The 22,789-nt window shown below is 42.4% G+C and overlaps 1 protein-coding gene across 4 annotated transcripts in view; it reads left to right on the top strand.

Moving 5' to 3' along the window:
• Positions 1-22,789, top strand: part of LOC118385286 (regulator of G-protein signaling 3-like) — a 249,205-nt gene that overhangs the window by 3,270 nt on the left and 223,146 nt on the right. The window contains exons 1-2 of one of the 4 annotated variants that reach the window (XM_052521181.1): positions 3,734-4,247; positions 22,642-22,692. The exons of 2 other annotated variants lie outside the window; for them this stretch is intronic. In XM_052521181.1, the coding sequence (XP_052377141.1) occupies positions 4,169-4,247; positions 22,642-22,692 (130 nt within the window). In that variant the 5' untranslated portion in view covers positions 3,734-4,168. Of the gene's footprint in view, positions 1-3,733; positions 4,248-22,641; positions 22,693-22,789 lie in introns of those variants that run through there. One more of the 4 variants, XM_052521182.1, reaches the window with a different exon arrangement.

Below are 22,789 nucleotides of genomic sequence, written 5' to 3'. Positions count from 1 at the left end.
ACAAGTGCTGAGCATGTGTGGGAACTCCTTCAAGACTGTTGGAAAAGCATTCCAGGAGAAGTTGGTTGAGAGAATGCCAAGAGTGTGCAAAGCTATCATCAAGGCAAAGGGTGGCTACTTTGAAGAATCTCAAATGTTTCCCCCCAGCAGTACCTGCTGCTCATTCCGTTCACCAGCTCCGGAGGTCTACCTCACTGGCCTTCTAGGCATCACTGAACTGGATCAATACCACCAACCCCGGACAGTCTTGTCTCATTACACACACCTGGTTGACATTCCCCCTGATTAGTATGTTATATACAGTCTGTGCCCTCTGTTCCCCATTGTCCTTGTCGGTTATTGTTACCATGTCCGTTGGTCCTGTGAGTACCTGTGCTGTTGTATCAGTGTCCATGCTACATGTTATTGTGCTCTTGTTTTACGGGTTTCTTCCTGTGTATTATTTAGAGGTTTACACCTCACTCTTTTGGTTGGGTGGAGTAAATAAAAAAACACTATTTCATATTACTGCGCCTGTCTCCATAAATATAAAATATATTTTGATTTGATTTGTTTAACACTTTTTAGGTTACTACATGATTCCATATGTGTTATTTCATAGTTTTGATGTCTTCACTATTATTCTACAATGTAGAAAATAGTACAAATAAAGAAAAACCCTGTTAACGGTTGTCGTCTTCCTCTTCCGAGGAGGAGTAGGATATATCGGACCAATATGCAGCGTGGTAAGTGTTCGTCATATTTATTACACTGAACACAGGAAACAAATGAACAAGCGAATAAAGAAAAACCGAACCAGTCCCGAAAAACACTGAAACGGAAAATAACCACCCACAAACAAGAGTGGGAAACAGGCTGCCTAAGTATGGTTCTCAATCAGAGACAACGATTGACAGCTGCCTCTGATTGGGAACCATACCAGGCCAAACACATAGAAATATAAACACAAGAACAAAACATAGATTGCCCACCCCAACTCACGCCCTGACCAGCCTAAAATAGAAACATACAAAAGGAACTAAGGTCCGGACGTGACAAACCCTTCTGGGAACCAGACTGACAGAGTAGAGAGTGGGAGATAGTTTTGAACCAGGCCTGAGATCTTCCTTTCCACCCTCAGAAACAAAGTGTCACAATTTCCAGGAATGTTTGGTGATTTAGCATGAGATAAATAGAGGAAAATGACATTAACTACACATGGCAGCCAGACAGTCCATCTCAAGTTCAATTCATTATAGTTCTGGAGAATCTTGACATTTTGACACCCATTGTCCAGTCCTATCCTTCCATGTCTAATTCTTGACATGAGATGACATGAAATAGCTGCTGCGGATATCCTTTGTCTACCCAGCCTGACTCAGTGGTTGTCTTAGTCTATTCCCAGAGGTAGACACTGTCCTGGGCTGTGCTTATCTGGGCTTCACCCCTCCAGCAGAGTGGGAATGTCAAGAGTTCCAAAACGTTGCTTTGTCTTTTCTTAAGAAGCAATGATAAGTAGAACATAAATTAGAGAAAGGGAGTGAGGGGAAGAGAGAGTGACAAGGCTACGGAAAAATGTGTACTGTGCGTTTGTTTGTGTGTATGTGTGTGTGCACCTAACGAACCAGGCTCTCTGGAGCCCGAATGAAATAACATATTAGGGTTACTGTGGCAGTTTTGGGGTGGGGCTATATACAGTAGCCAGCCAGTGAGAGAGGAAGCTACATGCAGAGTGAGTGGACTTTTTAAGCCACTCCTCATCTCTCCACCAATTGAGTGCTGGTTTTATTTGGACCCCTTCTGCGAAAAACAGCCCGTTGCTCAGGATTAGTAGGGACCCTGCTAGTCCAGCTTGGCCAGGAAAGGGCAGGTCATCACCAGGTTACTAGACCACTGGAGCTGTACTGGGCAAGCTACGAAAATAACATCCAGTCAAAACCAATAGAAAGCCAAGTCACTATCCATCTGCTATTGTCCTTTCACCTATGAGGTGTTTAACTCTGCTGAAGGGCAGAATACGGTTTATTGTCCAAGGGGTATTACATAATGGCCCATTTCAAACAGAGATACAGTAGCTTACGAAACTATTCACCCCCCTTGGCATTTTTCCTATTTTGTTACTTTACAACCTGGAATTAAAATATATTTTTGGGGTGTTTGTATCATTTGATTTACACAACATGCCTACCACTTTGAAGATGTGATTGTTTTTTTTTTGTGAAACAAACAAATTCGACAAAAAAACAGAACTTGAGCGTGCATAACTATTCACCCCCAAAGTCAATACTTTGTAGAGCCACCTTTTGCAGCAAATACAGCTTCAAGTTTCTTGGGGTATGTTTTTATAAGCGTGGCACATCTAGCCACTGGGAGTTTTGCCCATTCTCAAGGCAAAACTGCTCCAGCTCCGTGGGATGTTCAAAGGTTCAGATATTCTTTTATAACCCAACCCTGATCTGTACTTCTCCACGAAGCCTCTATCCCCAAAATATGTGAGGTTCACCCCAGATTTGTTTTTACAGTTGGTTTTATCATGTAATTTGAGCAGACAGTGTCATCTCTTTCCTGTTTAGTGCAATGCAGTTCAATTGTGTAGATGAACACATTCGCTTCAATGGTGTAGATGAACACATTAGCTTGGCATTAATTCCTCTTCCAAGGTAATTTCTTCTAAAAATGTTATTTTTGATAGAGATTTTGTGATGGATAACAAACGAAACACATATTTGTCATTTAACTCTGTTGAATAAGCTTGTTTTCTTGTTGATAGAGACCAAGCATGTGTTTATATGTGTATAATATATGAGTGTACATGTACAGTGAGTGTACAAAACATTTATGAATACCTGTGCTTTTCATGCAATAAACGGACCTGGTGAATCCATGTGAATCTATGATCCCTTATTGATGTCACTTGTTAAATTCACTTCAATCAGTGTATTTGAAGAGGAGAAGACACGTTAAAGAAGGATTTTTAAGCCTTGAGACAATTGAGACATGGATTGTGTATGTGTGCCGTTCAGAGAGGGTGAATGGGCAAGACAAAATATTGAAGTGCCTTTAAACAGGGTACGGCAGTAGGTGCCAGGCGCACCGGTTTGTGTGAAGAACTGCAACGCTGCTGGTTTTTTCACACTCAACAGTTTCCTGTGTGTATCAAGAACAGTCCGCCATCCAAAGGACATCCCGCCAACTTGACACAACTATGGGAAGCAATGGAGTCAACATGGGCCAGCATCCCTGTGGAACGCTTCCGAATCATTGTAGAGTCCATGGCCCAACGAATTGAAGGGGGGTAACTCAATATTAGGGGGGGTTGTTACTGTTTGTACACGTGTACACTTTGCAATCGTCATCATCATTGTCATGGAAGCATATTTTTGTTGAGTTTTACACAAAGATACTTTCTGCAGTATCGACAAGTATAATGTTCCTTGGAAAAACTGAAGCTAAATCCAGCCATCACTAATTCATAGAGGCTGGTGTGAGTGACTACAGAGAGATATACTACATCATAGTGTCAGGACAACTGTGTGTGTGTGTGTGCATGTGTGCGTGCGTGCGTGCGTGCGTGTGTGTGTGTGTGTGTGCGTGCGTGTGTGCGTGTGTGTGTGGGGTTTATGTGGTGGAGGCATTGGTCCATTGTCACCCAGCATCCTTTCCATTAACCCCACCCTCTGGTTCCTTCAATCAAATGCTTTCCCCTGTCCTGACCAATCACAAGTGTCCATGATTGTCACTCTATCAAAGTGACAGGCGGTTGGATGTTAGGAGGTTAAAAGGGCATTGCCTGGGCATGCCCTTGTCCTCCCTCCTTCCTCCTGCACATTCATTCGCTCTCTCTTTTACAGTTGGATTTCCCCCACTCTCTCAAGAAGAAAGGATTCATGTGGACTTGACAGGGATAGCTGTGTTTTTGCCTTTCTCTCTCTTTTCCCTGCGCTCAGTCTGCTCCTCTCTCCCCTCCCACTCTGTCTCTCCTTGCTTTCCTCTTTCTCAGTCTGCCATTTTACTCTCTCGCTCTCTCTCTCTCTCTCTCTTTATCTTTTCTTTCTCTCTCTCTCTCTCTCTCTCTCTCTCTCTTTTCTCTCTCTATCTCTCTCTACTAGCTGCAGATAGCATCTGGTTTCTGGTTCTTTCCTCAGCTCCTCTGACCTCCTCTCCTCTCCCGCTGTAGCCTCAGTCTGGGATGGAAGCTCCCAGTGTACACATCGTCACCCCGGGCAACCTACCTGACAACTCACCTGAGTTCACGCTGAAAACTTTTGGTGAGTACAAGTCTTCTTTTTCCTTTTTTTTTGGCTCCAAGTGAAAGGTTTGAGTGGTTAATTGTCGTTTTGGTGGGTTATTCTGTAGGTTTTTGTATTTGTTGTGATTGTACACTTGTAGCATAGCACTAGCCAATCAGATGGATTTGTCCAGTCAACTTCCTGGTAACCCATGTGGAGTCGACTCTCTGCTACAGAGGTTGAGTCATATGGGGGTGACGATCTCTCTTTCTTTCTCTCTCTTTCCCTCTCACTCTCTCTATCCATCTGCACTTGAGGCCAAGAGCCATGGACACAAGCACTAAAATACTTTCATTTATGATTAATATTTTAGTAAAGTGTGTCCGCACTGAGTCAGTCCTGAGAAGTCAGTCAAGCGCCACCCTTTTGGGTCAATGTAACTTTCAGTGCCACTTGGACAGTTCCTTCACCACATTGATAAAGACGGTGACAGTGACAGTGCAGGAATTCGGGTCAATGGACAGACATGATACACCGATACACCATACCCGAACATGAGCCCCTATTACCAGCATCTCTTTAGTGGGCTCAGGTGTGCTGGGAAGTCATTTGGCCGGTAATGAGGGTCCCCTCGTTTCTCAAACGCTAAATAATTCATATATGGTATTTAGACAAGGCAACATTCATTAATAATGTAGTATTTAGCTGTCCAGCCTGAAGCTAGGAGAGGAACATTAGGATAGGCACCAGGGGGTTGGGGGAGTTGAGATGGAGCTCAAGGTTTAATGGGGTCACAGATTTGTTCCATGAGAGAATGATAGTATAAGTAGACACAATACATATGGAAATATAATATACTCCTCTGGAAAAGACATGAACAAGTAATGGAAAGGCATGTGTTTTGGAGATGATCTATAGTCTTTTACATCTATTCAATACTTTTATGATTTAGCACAAATTGTGGGTGCTACACATTGGTGGTGGGTCGGCTCAGGTCATGGTGTTTGTATCAGGGGTTGGAACCAAAATCATTTTTATATTTTTTCGTTCTGAACAGAAACATATTTTTTTCCATTCCGTTTCTCTATTCTGACCAGCAAAATAAAGTTCGAACCAAAACAAAGTTACGGTTTATATAGTTCCTTTCTGCTCCTTTCTTAGCCTCTGAAATCATTGTTATTATATATATTTTTTTACATTTAGCTAGCTCGACATTTCATTACTTCACCAATCATTGCGGATAGAGCAGCCTGCTATGGAGCGGGCAGGCTATTTACATGCATTGGACAGACAAGTGTAGGGCACGAGATGCAAAAGTTTGCGGGTGGAGAGAGAGCGAGAGAAGGTTGGAAGAGGAGGATTGGCTTGAAGTGCTGGGCATATTTCTGTTATGACATGCATTATCTGTATTAGGCTCACAGAATAATACCTAAGGAGCAGCTTCTATGAAATAACTTTGAATGTATTTGAACTTCAGAGAGTTGGCTTAACGTTGGGGCGGCAGGTAGTCTAGTGGTTAGACTAGGCTACCTGCCGTTGGACTAGTAACCGAAAGCGTTGGACTAGTAACCGAAAGGTTGCAAGATCGAATCCCTGAGCTGACCAGGTGAAAATCTGTCATTCTGAACAAGGCAGTTAACCCACTGTTTGAAACAAAATGTTGGACCAGAGCTAGCTAGATAGCTAACAAGCTTGTGTGTGCAGAGCGGCACCAGAATTAAAATAACAACACGTCTTAACTTTTTGTAGTTAATAAATCCAATGGGAAATGTGATAACTATAGAATCCTTAACTAGCATTGAAAAAGTTAATCCATTCTTCTGAGTAACAGAGTGCATAGGCACTTTGTTGCGTTTTTGTGGGACTTGAAAAAAATGCATGGAACGTAAAATAACATTATTTACCAGCTCCAATGATTTTAAAATAATGGATCTGTTCCGGAACAGCATAGATCACTTTCGTTCCTGGTTCTGATTCTGTTCTGCCCCCCCAAAATTATTATTATTATTTTTATTTTACCTTTATTTAACCAGGCAAGTCAGTTAAGAACAAATTCTTATTTTCAATGACGGCCTAGGAACAGTGGGTTAACTGCCTGTTCAGGGGCAGAATGACAGATTTGTACCTTGTCAGCTCGGGGATTCAAACTTGCAACCTTTCGGTTACTAGTCCAACGCTCTAACCACTAGGCTACCCTGCCAACCCAGTTTGCGGTTCTGTTTCCTAAACCAGTTCCAACCTAAACCAGTTCCTTGGTTTGAACCATTAGATATGACACTATATGCATTATACATGTATATTGTTGTTGTTATCATGATCTGCACTGGATGTTCTCAAACCCTTTTTATATCCCAGCTAAACACTTAAAATAGACAGAGCTATAACTGCACTATAAGCAGGGTGTATTTGGCCCAGAGAGACTGAAGTAACTGTGTACCAGCAGCGTGAGATGAGGATTACATCTGTCGAGTCATTACTGTAGTGCAGCAGATGCTTTCCTCCTTCTTTTTCACATGACACACAAAGGAATGATAAAACCAGCAAAGCCTGCACAAAGCCGTTGGCCCCATGCCCTCTACGTGTTTTAAACCCGGTCATGTCTGCCGGGTTCCTTCAGTAATGCTTTCGCTTGTGGTGTTCTAGCCCATCGGGGGAAGAAGCACTGCCACATACACAATGTGTTGTTTATTAGTTTGCCTCTCCCTGGATAAGTGGAAGGTTTTGCCCCCTAAATCCAAAATGCTGACTTGTTTTCCTCTCTCATCCGTCAGTTGTCACACTGGCAGATGCGGTGCATGTAATGTAAGAAAAGCTCCTGAAAGATTGACCCAGAAATGGGGTCAAATCATGTTTCCTCCTCATCCCTCTGTCTTGAATATGGTGCTTACACACAATATCTTACTTGCTGACTTTGCTGACCCTCCACGTTGACCTCAGACCTTATTAATGGTGGTTGGTGGAATTTTATGAGGATACCATCAATAACACGAGCGTTAATGTGCCATTGCCAACCCCATAAACGGCCATTAATCACACACACTTGTGTCAGCCGGAACCCAACCAGAACAGGAAGCCCCAGTGTGCTTGGTACCGCGATTGAACTTGACAGATCTTGAACAGCCACTCTGGATTAAGAGCCACTTAAGTCTCCATTCACTGATTTCCCCTCTGAGAGCCACCTATTAGGAAATTGGCTACATAGGCCGACATACATTTTCCTTTCCCTTCCCTTAGCTGAGCTCCTTTGCTGAGAGAGGCACTTTAGAGGCTGATTGTGACGACAGCACTGTCAGGCTACCACTGGGAAACGTTGTGCTCTGTGCTGTAGGTACTGCTGGTGCTGCTTCTCTGTGACAAGCAAAGAGAGAAGAATGTGGTATGTAAATTATGTAAGCAGCTGTTAGGGGAGAGAGAGAGAGAGAATACTGGGTGATGTCAAAATGGAGAGAAGTAGGCAGAGAGGAGGCTGACAGCCTTAGATAGTGTTTTCGGCGTTTAGTCTGTCGAGTTTGCGGCCGGGTATCTTTGTGAGTAAAACAGTTGACAGGAGGCTCGATGGAAGATGATAGTGTAAACACTGAGCTCTATGAATGTGTGCAAGTGAAGTACAGATGGCTTCTTTCACTTCTCCCGTGGAAGACTTTTCTCTCAGTTGTGCTTTAATTTCTTATGTAAAGATAACTGTCTGTGATGCAACCTGTTATTGTCCACTGTTCTGAAAAGGGAAGTGGGACGTCTCATAACCCTGATCCTTCTCATTTAAAACATGTTTTTCTGTCTTTCCTTTTTCATCACTCCCACCCCTCTCTTTCCCCTCTGCCTATATCCTACCCTCTCCCACCCACCCCAAAACGACTCTGCTAGTTGATTTCATTTAAATGAAAGCTGTGGCTTTGATTCTCAAAGCTGCATGAATATTTCACTTCATAGAGAAAAATGTCATGTGTAGAGGGGTGATCAGCCTTTCACATGACTCTATTCATGCATGCTAACTGAGGTTTGGATTCTTAGCTCAAGGAAGGGCGTAACTTTGGGGGGTCAATGGGTTCCGGGGGTCAACACACTTCTAGGGAGGTCCGGGGGAATTCCTCCCTGTGACATTTAAAAACATTTTTTTTTTGTGAAAGGGTTGTTTCTCGTGAATTTTGAAGGGAAAATACATCCCAAACATTGCTGATAATTTGGTCAATATATCCCAACCACAACTGAAATACCATCAATCATTTCTGTATTACTTTAAACTGTTGGTATACCTCTAACAGTTCAGAAAGTAAACATGATTGGAAATTTGTTCTGGGTTGTGCTTAATTAAATTGACCATTTGCTACGTTGTGTACCGGCTTGTACTGAACGTCACGTTTCCCCCAAAAATGGTTCTTGAACAAACTTTTAGATTACGTATGTTTTCTCTGTTTGGTGGGTGTGGCTTGAAGTAGAGGTCTTCACGGGTCCATCAGACCCTGAATGACGAGATCCGTCCCGGGACCTGAGCAGTAGGCTACTGTTGATTGTGAAGATGAAGGCCTTTTTCATTGAAGTAAAACAAAAGTTAGATGAGAAAAAGTATAGCCCAGTGAAAAGAAGCCAACAAAGGGTAATGTACTCAGTTGGGACAAGTTGTAATATTGTCGTGGAAAAAAGATGAGAAGAATGTTGGCGGACTGTGTGTGTGCAACTCGCTATTCAGGCTTGATGAAATGTTCAAACTTGAATTTATTAATATTTGTATTTATTACCATTTGTTTTATCATTATTATTATTGTATATCATTATTATTATTATTATTATGGTAGGCCTATTTAAGAATCTAAACCAGCGCAAAAAGTATTTTCTTGCATTTTGTTGTAACATTTTCATTGGCTAAATTAAGTTTGAACTGTCATTGATTTTTTTTGCTCTTTAATATAAGTTAAAAGTAGGCCTGTTGTAAAATATATATAATTAGTCTATTGCTGCAAATTTTTGGGGATGCCTACGGTAGGCACTCGCCTTGTTGGTAATTGCTGCAATATTGGCCAAGCCTGTTCAAAACTTTTGTGAAGGTTTAAACCAGCTCTTTAAATATGCAACAAGTGTTTTGTTTCATTCTGTTGAGCCATTTTCTGTTGCTAAATTAAAGTCCAACTGTAATGTTGTGTTTCCCGCAATACAATAGAATACTGGTAGGCCTATATCTACTCGCACTCAAACCCTGAAAAAGAAAACACTATATAATAACCAATTTGTATTACTTGACTTACATTTGACATTACAACAATAAAGTTGTGAAACGTTTGTGAAGGCATGGTGCGGTATGGCTATTATTTGGCTTAGCTACTGTAGGCCTAAGTGACTGACAGTTGAACATGAGATGAAAAATCATGTAGAATGTACGTAGAATGTATGCACACATGACTGTAAGTCGCTTTGGATAAAAGCGTCTGCTAAATGGCATATATTATATTTTTTATTATATGTTTTAGGCCTACCAGAGCTACTTCTTCAATCTAACAATATAATGCTTATTTTTCTAAAAAATATTCTGATTGGAAATTTCCGAACGATCCTCCTTCTGTACGCCAATATCTATATAGCAGTAGTAGCCTTTCTGATAAGGATAAAGAAATGTCAGTGTCGGGAACATGGCACCAGCATATCTATCCTTCTCTCGGTCTCTCTAGGGCTTGGCCTAAGCTTCTTTAAAAAAATATTGTTAATACTCTGTCTCCTTGGTGAGGATCAAAGGTGCCAGATCAGCTCGGCACATGGCTGGCAGATAGCCAAAACGCCCCTCTCTCCCACCAGAGAGGAAAGAGGGAGGAGTTGGGGCGGTTTTATGACTTAACAGCCAGTCATAAACTTTCTCTCTCTTGCCCAGCAGTATCGAGAAGGAAAAAATCCCTTTGTTACTGAGTGAGAGACTCTTGCCGCCAAAAACTTCAACATCAATCAATGGACACTGGGACAATGTATTTCAACATCTGAATGTTGGGAATGATGAGAGGTGGAATATGGGAAAATAATGTATATTTTGTTAGTCCACTAGGGACCTGTTTTCATTGTATTATGTATGTAATCAATAACCTATACTGTGTGTGTTTACGTATTCTATATTACGTATTCGATAAATAGCAGTCATCACATTCATGATAGTCACGTCACGACAATATGAATATCATACAGTGGAAGCCTAGTCCTATAGGCCTATATGCATACAATGCCCTGATACATTTGTGCTCTAATCTCCAACAGCTGAACTGTGATGTGGACATTTATTGTTTTAGGAAAAACCAATAAAACAATAGACTATAAAGTTTTGATATGCGACACATCCAAACACAACAAAGATTTTTTTTGCCATTTGTTATAGGTCGATTTTAAGGACATGTAACTGTGGATAATTTGGCCAATATCACTTGTTTATTGATGGTGCTGGCAGCACCCAGTCAAAGGTTTCTTTTTCTTTCTTCTTTTGAATCTGTGTCTCTCAGAGCCAAATTGGCACGGGTTTGTTTTTCCACGGGCCTTTTCGGAATGGGTCTGACTGTCCTCGGATCCATTTGGAACCGGTCTCAGTTTACAGTTTTTCTCAATTGCTAAAACACTAAAACCCATTGGCTGAACAAAGTTCTCAGTTGCCTGGACTCATTTAGCTAATAATGCAGTCTGTTGTCAATACCTTAAACCATTTCACATGGTAAAACACAATTTGCAGATCTCACTTAGACTTTTCAGCAAAACTCTAAACACATTTTCATTCTCAAAACACATTCTGCACTCTAATGCACATGTCATCCATACTGGTAAACACAAGTGGCAACAATCAAATACAAATAGAGAACATATGTCATTGATTGAACACAACCACTCAAAATTGATTTAACCTGTTTCAAATGATGCGACACAACCAATATAAGCCAGTTCAGAGAGCAATTGAGAGAATGGATACTGTAGTACAGTGCATTGTAGGCTGTATACTGTACAATGGACAAATTGTACGGCCCTGAACATTGTGCTTTCCATTTATTAACAGTACTGACTGCTCAATAGATTTTGACTGGTTGCAGGTTCATATCAACAAAGAACAAGAATTACAGTATCACAGAGACAAAGGACAAGTTTGTGAGATGCAGGGTACAGTACTGTAAAAATAGGGGTACAAGGAGGAGGAAGAACAGAAAACAAAATTGCAAAGAGCAAAGCAGAGTAGTAATTTCTGATCAATTTTGAGCTACTATGATAGAACATGTTTTCGTTCATCAAAAGACAATGACGAAAAAATATGAATATTTTTTTAGATTAAAAATGAACTTCTCCTGAGAATTGTATGTTTTGAACAATGTGTTTTCTTTTTTTCTGTGTATTGTTTACTGACTGCTTGAGAGTGTATATCATTTTGATCACTTTGTTTATGATTTTGAGAGCAGTGTTTGATATTGAACACAAGTTAAACTGTTTTGAGGTGAATGTTTCAATTTGCAAGAGGAGTCAGAGGTTATGTAAATAGTGCTTGACGATGAGGTTTTGTATTTAATGTTTTCAGGAAATGGAGCAAGTTTTCAGAAATTGTGTTTTAGCAATTGAGAAAAACTGTTAAAAAAAATGTAACCCGTGAAGCCCTCTAGCTTGAAGCAACGAGTGACATATTTGAAGCCCAACGCCTCCCTGTTTTTCAACTGGTTGTTTTAGAACAGCACCGTTTCCGTTTAATTGATCGTTGCATTAAATTTTTCTTTAACTGAACGCAGCCCTGGTGACTTTTCTACTCCAAAATGAATATATCATTTATATTGTTTCATATCATTTAAATGAAATGTTCCCCTCCAAAAATGAGCCTGACAACATATTGGTCCATATTGTCAGGAAATAAACATAATCACCTGTGGCCCAAATGATGCAGCACAGTGGCTCTAATAAATAGGCTAACGCATGCCCATCTGTATTTTTGCTAATCATTAGCAAGATCAGTGATTCTCAAATTTGTTCAGTCACGACCCCTTTCATCACGAGGGAACATCCCATGCCCCCTTACCTCCCCCAATTGAATGAACTGCTACTATGTTACACAGAATATGGTATAAGAATACCTTTTACACATCTAGATACAGTACACACAAACACCGGTACCTGGTTTCCCTTCCATTTTGAAATCAAGAAGAAAATATATAAACCAGCTTACTGCTGTGCATCTCTATCAATAACTACTAGGGTAGACACATTTCATAAATAGTAGGGTAGACACATTTCACAAATACTAGGGTAGGTACATTTCATAAATACTAGGGTAGGCACATTTCATAAATACTAGGGTAGGCACATTTCATAAATAGTAGGGTAGGCACATTTCATAAATAGTAGGGTAGGCACATTTCACAAATACTAGGGTAGGCACATTTCATAAATACTAGGGCAGGCACATTTCATAAATACTAGGGTAGGCACATTTCATAAATACTAGGGTAGGCACATTTCACAAATACCAGGGCAGGCACATTTCATAAATACCTGGGTAGGCACATTTCATAAATACTAGGGCAGGCACATTTCATAAATACTAGGGTAGGCACATTTCATAAATACTAGGTTAGACACATTTCATAAATACTAGGGTAGGCACATTTCATAAATACTAGTGTAGGCACATTTCATAAATACTAGGGTAGGCATATTTCATAAATACTAGGGTAGGCACATTTCACAAATACCAGGGCAGGCACATTTCATAAAAACCTGGGTAGGCACATTTCATAAATACTAGGGTAGCCACATTTCATAAATACTAGGGGAGGCACATTTCATAAATACTAGGGTAGGCACATTTCATAAATACTAGTGTAGGCACATTTCATAAATACCAGGGTAGGCATATTTCATAAATACTAGGGCAGGCACATTTCAAAATACCTGGGTAGGCACATTTCATAAATACTAGGGCAGCCACATTTTATAAATACTAGGGTATGCACATTTCATAAATACTAGGGTAGGCACATTTCATAAATATACTAGTGTAGGCACATTTCATAAATACTAGGGTAGGCATATTTCATAAATACTAGGGTAGGCACATTTCATAAATACCAGGGTAGGCACATTTCATAAATACCAGGGTAGGCACATTTCATAAATACTAGGGTAGGCACATTTCATAAATACTAGGGTAGGCACATTTCATAAATACTAGGGTAGGCACATTTCATAAATACTAGGGTAGGCACATTTCATAAATACTAGGGTAGGCACATTTCACAAATACCAGGGCAGGCACATTTCATAAATACCTGGGTAGGCACATTTCATAAATACTAGGGTAGGCACATTTCATAAATACTAGGGTAGGCACATTTCATAAATACCTGGGTAGGCACATTTCATAAATACTAGGGTAGGCACATTTCATAAATACTAGGGTAGGCACATTTCATAAATACTAGGGTAGACACATTTCATAAATACTAGGGTAGGCACATTTTATAAATACTAGGCACATTTCATAAATACTAGGGTAGGCACATTTCATAAATATACTAGTGTAGGCACATTTCATAAATACTAGGGTAGGCATATTTCATAAATACCAGGGCAGGCACATTTCATAAATACCAGGGTAGGCACATTTCACAAATACCAGGGCAGGCACATTTCATAAATACTAGGGTAGGCACATTTCATAAATACTAGGGTAGGCACATTTCATAAATACCAGGGTAGGCATATTTCATAAATACTAGGGTAGGCACATTTCATAAATACCTGGGTAGGCACATTTCATAAATACTAGGGCAGCCACATTTTATAAATACTAGGGTAGGCACATTTCATAAATACTAGGGTAGGCACATTTCATAAATACTAGTGTAGGCACATTTCATAAATACTAGGGTAGGCATATTTCATAAATACTAGGGTAGGCACATTTCATAAATACCAGGGTAGGCACATTTCACAAATACCAGGGTAGGCACATTTCATAAATACTAGGGTAGGCACATTTCATAAATACTAGGGTAGGCACATTTCATAAATACTAGGGTAGGCACATTTCATAAATACTAGGGTAGGCACATTTCACAAATACTAGGGTAGGCACATTTCACAAATACTAGGGTAGGCACATTTCACAAATACTAGGGTAGGCACATTTCACAAATACTAGGGTAGGCACATTTCACAAATACTAGGGTAGGCACCAACATATAAAGTTGGTTCTGGAAGTATTCTTAGGGTGATTATTAGGGTGCATAAACATGATGAGTGCTCCCCCCATAATTTAGGTTTTCATAATTGTTTTCTAAACATAAATAAGGAGACAGACAGGCTGCCTCTGACTGGCATGCTTGAGCCTATACTGCCTGAGGTTCGGTGAAACAGCTTTTCTCTTTCTTTTCTCTTTTCTCTAGTTCTCTAGTGAAGCCTACCTCAAACCAGTTGTTTCAAATTTTATAATACTACCATTGTCTTTTTTGAACTAACAAAATTGAGCCAAATATAACCATTGCAAATTATCGCTTGTTTTTCACTCCCACCACTTCGCAATAGAAACCTTGAAAAATATCCTGTTCTATATAATTCTTATTTGTGCTTATGAATCTACCATGTTAAATGTGACTGTACTTTTTTATTTGTTACCAGTTAGCACACAGAATTAGGGGTTTGTTAAGAAGAGAGTGGAGAGAGAGAGGAACTATCGCTCTGTTCTCTTTACAAGCCCTGCACAACTATGTTCACTTCTCAAACCACGGCCTCGAGGATGAGGGCCAAACCAAGCATAATTGGCGGTGTGGGGATCCAATCATAAAATTAGGAATTGAGTAGTACTGTTTAGCGTAAAACCACAAAAAGCCAGTTGCTACGGTGGGAAAATAATTTCCAATCCATCAAATCTTCTCTCTCTCTCGCTCTCTCTCTCTCTCTCTCTCTCTCTCTCTCTCTCTCTCTCTCTCTCTCTCTCTCTCTCTCTCTCTCTCTCTCTCTCTCTCTCTCTCTCTCTCTCTCTCTCTCTCTCTCTCTCTCTCTCTGCTAGCAACTAAAATACATTGTTGAGTCATTGAGAGCTTTTCATGCCTATAATCAGTCTTTCGTTCCATTTTCTCTCCATTTCAGATAAGCAATATGTTTTTTTTTAAAAAGCTCTTGCAAGTTTTCTACAGTTACCCAGTCAGCACAGAGTGGTGAGGTAACATGAAAAGTGGTGTGATCTGTACTCTCTCAATCGCCTAATCATTTATCCAGCTGTTCTATTGATGCAGTATGTTTGATAATGAAACGCTTCGGTCTCTGATTGAATTTCTTTGAAATGCCTCCTCTCTGCCTTCGAACTGTAAATAGACAAATAAACAGTGGAGGGATTCAGAGCTTAAAGAGAAAGAGACAGAAAGAGAGAGAAGATTTCTGACAGGGTTCAGTTAATGAAACAACGTTGGACTTGGCTCAGGCTCCCGCTGGTTACCAGGGTACAAGGTCTCATTAGCAACAGTTCAATGGCTGTCTCCTGTAGCCTTCACTGGCCTGTCTGACAGGAGACAGTAAGATGGCCACCTGCTGAGGCCATTGTGTTGGCGTTGTCTTTGACCGATGATGCATAAGATGTCCTGTATAGTTGGTAGGTGGGTGGTTGGGTGCTTTGATGTGTAGTGTACTGTATACTGTAGCGGTCAACAACTTTGGTCCTGGAGATCTACAGTGTGTATTCAGACTCATGCACTCTATTGGTCTCCAGGACCAGGGTTGGCATCTCTTGCTCCATACGCCCATGTGTGACTGCTTTTTTACGCCTTTTTATTTCTACTGCATAGTCTTTATGCCACTAAGTTTAATTAAACATATATTTCCAAGTGTCCCTTGGCTTGCCAAAGTATTAGCCATACTTAATTTTATTAATTTAACATGGTTATGGCACAGTTGATAGTCTAACTTTCATCCCCAGATAGAAAGGGAGCCATATCATTTTAAAGTCACCATCAACAGGCTGACTTCAGGTCTGTCCTATCTCACCACTGCCCTATATTCTGTACACTGATGATTGTCGCAGCCATTTTGAGAACTGACACATCCTATCACGTTTAGGTAAGACTCAGATGTAGAAGTAACAAGAGTTTATTACAACCATAGAGGCAAACGACAGGTCAAGGCAGGCAGGGGTCAATAATCCAGAAAGGGTGTAAAGGGTCCAGAACGGCAGGCAGTCTCAGGGTCAGGGCCGGCAGGGGTCAATAATCCAGAGAGGGTGTAAAGAGTCCAGAACGGCAGGCAGTCTCAGGGTCAGGGCCGGCAGGGGTCAATAATCCAGTAAGATGGGGTAAGTTACAACATGGCAGGCAGGCTCAGGGTCAGGGCAGTTAGGGGTCAATAATCCAGAGAGGGTGTAAAGGGTCCAGAACGGCAGGCAGTCTCAGGGTCAGGGCCGGCAGGGGTCAGTAATACAGAGAGGGTGTAAAGGGTCCAGAACGGCAGGCAGTCTCAGGGTCAGGGAAGGTAGGGGTCAATAATACAGAGAGGGTGTAAAGGGTCCAGAACGGCAGGCAGTCTCAGGGTCAGGGAAGGTAGGGTCAATAATACAGAGAGGGTGTAAAGGGTCCAGAACGGCAGGCAGTCTCAGGGTCAGGGAAGGTAGGGGTCAATAATACAGAGAGGGTGTAAAGGGTCCAGAACGGCAGGCAGTCTCAGGGTCAGGGCCGGCAGAATGATCAAAACCGGGAAGGACTAGAAAACAGGAGCAGGAAAACAGGCAGAAGCAGGGAAACAAACGCTGGTAGTTTTTACGGGCAAAACGAACTGGCAACAGACAAACCAAGAACACTGGTATACTGGAAACAGGAGACAAAGGCCTGTGAGACATGGGTTTAACTCTGGACACATGAAAGGTAGGATGTATACGAAGGGTACGGGGCAACAGCAGATGAACAGCAGCGGGGATAATGATTTTGGAGATGGGAAACGGGACGATAAACCGGGGGGAGAGTTTGCAGGATTCCACCCAGAGGGGCAGATCACAGGTGGACAGCCATACCTTCTGCCCGAGATGATACCGGGGAGCCGGGGTCCGGTGGCGAGCCGCTTGTCGTCGATACTTGGAGGTGGTCTTGAGGAGGGCCGACAGCGGGGAGGACAAACATCTGGGCAGACGGTATGCCGACCTCTTCTTCCTGCTCAAGGAAGAGAGGGGGCTGATACCTCAGGGAACACTTAAAATGTGAAAGGCCTGCTGGCCGACAACCCAATGAGGGTGAAGAATGCCTTCCAGAACCGGGACGAGAACTGAGGGCCCCGGTCAGAGACCATGTCAACTGGTAGTCCATGGATCTGGATGACGTGCCGCACCATGAGCTGGGCAGTCTCTTTGGCAGAGGGTAGTTTGGGGAGAGGAATCAAGTGGGTGGCTTTGGAAAACCGATCCACCACAGTCACGATGGCGGTGTTGTCATCAGACAGGGGAAGAACCGTGACAAAGACCAGGGAAATGTGAGCTCAGGGATGGTGAGGGACAGGCAGAGGTTGGAGGAGACCAGCCGGAGCTTGCCGAGGAGTCTTGTTTTGTGAGCAAACTGTGCAAGTGGCGATGAATGCGGAGAAGTCCCATGGTAGGCCACCAAAAGCGTTGTCGCATAAAAGCCAGAGTCTGACGGGGGCCTCTGGGTGGCAAGCAAGTCTGGAAGAGTGGGCCCTCTTCCAGACCCAGGCCCCTGTCAGGCATGTAAACCATGGCATGAACATCCGGTTATCTGGACCTTAAAACAACCCATGACTGCAACAGAAGAACCATATCTCCACCTTAAAACAACCCATGACTGCACCAGAAGAACCATATCTCCACCTTAAAACAACCCATGACTGCACCAGAAGAACCATATCTCCACCTTAAAACAACCCATGACTGCACCAGAAGAACCATATCTCCACCTTAAAACAACCCATGACTGCAACAGAAGAACCATATCTCCACCTTAAAACAACCCATGACTGCACCAGAAGAACCATATCTCCACCTTAAAACAACCCATGACTGCACCAGAAGAACCATATCTCCACCTTAAAACAACCCATGACTGCAACAGAAGAACCATATCTCCACCTTAAAACAACCCATGACTGCACCAGAAGAACCATATCTCCACCTTAAAACAACCCATGACTGCAACAGAAGAACCATTTCTCCACCTTAAAACAACCCATGACTGCACCAGAAGAACCATATCTCCACCTTAAAACAACCCATGACTGCACCAGAAGAACCATATCTCCACCTTAAAACAACCCATGACTGCAACAGAAGAACCATATCTCCACCTTAAAACAACCCATGACTGCACCAGAAGAACCATATCTCCACCTTAAAACAACCCATGACTGCAACAGAAGAACCATATCTCCACCTTAAAACAACCCATGACTGTAACAGAAGAACCATTTCTCCACCTTAAAACAACCCATGACTGCAACAGAAGAACCATGTCTCCACCTTAAAACAACCCATGACTGCAACAGAAGAACCATATCTCCACCTTAAAACAATCTTTGCTGCTTTGTTCTGTGCATTCTGCAGCCTCCTAACTTCACTTGATGATGCATTTCCCCAGACCACCGAACAGTAGTTCACCTGACTCTCAATTAATGCTTGTGTTATTTGCTGAATAATGTTTCCTGGTAAATATTTAGCTATCCTTCTGATTATGTATGCTGTTTTAATATATATATATTTTTTTACATAGATTACTTATTTGAGACGACCATGATAAGCAGTTATCTAGCTGCACTCCCAATAGTTTGGTTTCTGCCACTTCTTCAATTTGTACTCCTCCCATACTTAATTGTATCCCATGCTGTTTTGGCCTTTTCCTAGTTGAACAGACCAACAACACTTTTTCATGATCCACTAAATCAAATGCTGCATTGAAATCTATAAAGAGTACACCTACAAATGTGCCATTATCCATAGCATTGAGCCACTGGTCAGTCATGTCAACCAATGCAGTGGTAGTGGAATGGTTTCTGCGATAAGCATGCTGATTGGCTGTAATCAGATCATTCTTTTCCATGCACTCCCACATTTGTCTACTCACAGTACCCACCAATATCTTACTGAGTGTAGGGAGTAGACTAATTGGTCGACTATTGTCAGGAGTAATGGGTTCTTTGCAGAACCTGTCAGACGTAGAGCACATGTTCTTGGGTGGAGTGGGAGAAGAAGAGGATGTCATCGAGGTAGAAGAAGACGAACCGGTTTAACATGTTGCGCACCAGGTTGTAGGCGTTCGGTAGGTCCAGCTTGGAGAACACGGTGCCCCTCTGGAGCAGCTCGAAGGCCGAGGAGATGTGAGGTAGCGGGTTGCGTTCCTTCACCGTGATGTCGCTGAGACCTCAGTAGTCGATGCACAGATGCAGGGTTTTGTCCTTCTTCTCTACAAAGAAGAACTCTCCGCCGGCTGGGGATGACGATGGTAATACGTTGTTGATGAGGAAGATGATGACGTTGATGATGCTTTTTTGTTTTGTCGGCACATTGTTGATATTTTGTTGACTAGACATTCTAAGAATGCACAGAGCACCTTACTTATTAGGCAACTTTGGCTTGCTATACTTTTGTGCTGCTGCTAATGCTGATCACTAGTAGGCCGACTGAGTATATTCATATTGAAGGCTGTCGACCCTATGACATGATGTACTAGCTCATTGTATTTAGTGTAACTGTGTGCATTGTGACCCATGTGGATGTTATATGTTCAGTGTTTTTATTCACCTTCGCTGCAACACCAATTGCCCTCTAGGTTTCTGTATAAGCACTTTGTGACATCTGCTGATGTAAAAAGAGGTTTATAAATACATTAGATTGATTGTTTGATTGAATAAAGTTGAAACTCTGGAGTGTTTTCCAAGCCATTGTTGTCTCTGAACTCTCTCTGTCCTTTGTCCTGCCTCTGGTACTGTGGCTGGGTTCTGCTCTGTGTGACATGAGCTGGGAGCTGGTATGCCAAAAGGATAGATGCCCATTGTTGTCAGGCTTTCCTAGTCTGACCCATTTTTTATTTCTGTCACAGTCTCTCCTAGTCTCCCCTTCTGTCTCTCAACTTCTCTCCCAGTCTTTCTCAATGGCTCCCAGTTCCAGTGTCGTTCTGTGTCTCCCCGTCTCTTCCTGTCTCCTACCCTCTACCAGTTTCAGTCCTTCACTATGGAGACTGGCATGCCAGTGACAGGTGCATCAGATGCGTTCCCATTGTCTCCAGTCTCTCCCGTTATCTCTGCCCCGAGCACAGTTCTCCTCTCTGGACTGGTTGGCGCCAGACACTGGGTCTTTCCCTCTGACCTCCCACCACCCTAACATCATGGCTGGCTATTGGACAACGCTCCAGTAGCTCCACACTGCTGCCACAGACACAGACAGCGCAGGAGATGGCATTACTCCTACTACCCCAGGCATGCACATACAGTTGGCTAAGCATTGAACTCCTCCTCTCTTTATTTCCTTTACTGTTTAACCTGTCTCAACCAGGGAATTCCTATAGACTTCGTAACAGCTCGTGAGATTCAATGAAAGTATACGGTATGTGAATCCTTGTCATTTCTGATTAGTCATTGATTGGCCACGTGATGGCATTGAGAGTAATGCCATCTTGTAGTGTGCTGGAACTCCCATTGCCTGGAACTCCCATTGCCTGGAACTTCCATTGCCTGGAACTCCCATTGTCTGGAACTCCCATTGCCTGGAACTCCCATTGTCTGGAACTCCCATTGCCTGGAACTCCCATTGTCTGGAACTCCCATTGCCTGGAACTCCCATTGCCTGGAACTCCCATTGTCTGGAACTCCCATTGCCTGGAACTCCCATTGCCTGGAACTCCCATTGCCTGGAACTCCCATTGTCTGGAACTCCCATTGCCTGGAACTCCCATTGCCTTGAACTCCCATTGCCTGGAACTCCCATTGTCTGGAACTCCCATTGCCTGGAACTCCCATTGCCTGGAACTCCAATTGCCTGGAACTCCCATTGTCTGTTTTGGGAATAGGTGACTCAGTTTGATTGAGCCAGTTAAGGCTTCTTTAATATGTTTTCTTACACAACAATAACCTGGTTGACTACTGGGTCTATTTGAGATCATATTTAAATCTCATTTTGTTGTTATAGCCAGCTGTTGTTTCCTCCATTGTGTCCAAACCTCACTTAGCAGCTCCTTAGCTAACCTCCTCATTCCAGCATTAGGACCTTCACCACCTGTTGTTGATCTTTAAAGCTAATGTGTTCAGGTTTACTGCTTTCTCACCTTCAGCTGAATTATTTCAAGCCCTCTAATGGGCAGTGTACTATTCAGCATTTAAAGCAGGCACTGTTCAGAAATAAAGAACAATAAGTGATCTTTGATTTGCAGGTGCACAAAGCCAAAACAGGGTTTGGTGTAAATAAGATTCCTCAAGGTGTTATAAATCACTGTTATGTGATCTGTGTGTATGTGTGTGTGTGCCCTCTCTGTGTAAAGCAGTGTAGCATCAGGGTCTGTGAGGTGTAATGCACCGAGCTCAATGCTCCCTCGTCTGCCAAGCTCTATTAATTCACTCCCTCTCTCTCAGGCTGTGCCCTTCGTTTCTAAAAAGCTACAGCTCTCTGTCCTGGTAAACTGCACTCCTTCGATCCCCTCCCTGTCCTGATACTTACCCCTGTCTTGGAAATACCTCCTTCTTCCCATCCATGACCGTGCTTTACCTTAGTTTCCTCAATGCTCCCCAGCCCATAGTTCTCAACGTTTTGAGATTCTGACCCACTTAACCTCCCTTCTAGTGACCCACCACCGCTTAAACAGTGTTTCCAGCTAGTTGTTCAAGGACAAATACAGTAGTCTAACTAGAAAGCCATGCCAACTTCAGTGTGGGAATCTCAAACATCACTAGGCACACCGGGCCAGTGTCATACCTAGCTGGTCCAATCCGATCTTTATATAATAATGGGGGTGGGTAGGGTTTAGCTACAGTGCCAAAGTCAATATCACACAGGGTAAATAGCAGCATGGTTGATATGCTAACACACAAAGCCCCAGGACACAGCAACCGTAGATTGATTGCAAACTCTGCCAATTCTGTTTACTTTGGGTGTGGGCACTGCCAGCTCCCAGCACCTATCCTGTTTAAGTCAAGAACACAATACAACACTGAGTTACTTGTGTTAATGACAGTGCAGATCTCTTCTGTGTGTGTAATCAGCAAGGCAACCCCCCCATCTTCCTTCCACACTACACAGGAAATATTCTTATCTCAGATCCTGGAGATGCAAAAAGGAAATCCAGAGATTCATAAAAGCAAATATTCATGCTCAAGGTTATACAATGTATTCACGTCTATTAAGCCTACTGATTAAGCACACATATTGTTCTGGACTAGACTAGAGGACGCTAACACAGTTGCACATGGATGCACCGCTATGTTTGACCCAATCATTAGGAATCTCTTCTTGTCTGCTCTCTGCCTATAGGTCAGCTGAAGCTGTCAATCATCCCAGAGGATGGACTCCTTATCGTCCATGGTGAGTACCAGGATGTCATCCTCCCGTCAGCAGGCTCCATGTTGTCAATTCCACCACAGACATGTAAAACAGTTGTCTTCTTTTAACATGGTTAAAT

Source organism: Oncorhynchus keta, chromosome 6 (assembly GCF_023373465.1).
Source record: "Oncorhynchus keta strain PuntledgeMale-10-30-2019 chromosome 6, Oket_V2, whole genome shotgun sequence".
NCBI lineage: Eukaryota > Metazoa > Chordata > Actinopteri > Salmoniformes > Salmonidae > Oncorhynchus > Oncorhynchus keta.
The sequence above is the reverse complement of the archived record's forward strand: the minus strand, read 5'-3'. Positions and strand labels throughout refer to the sequence as shown.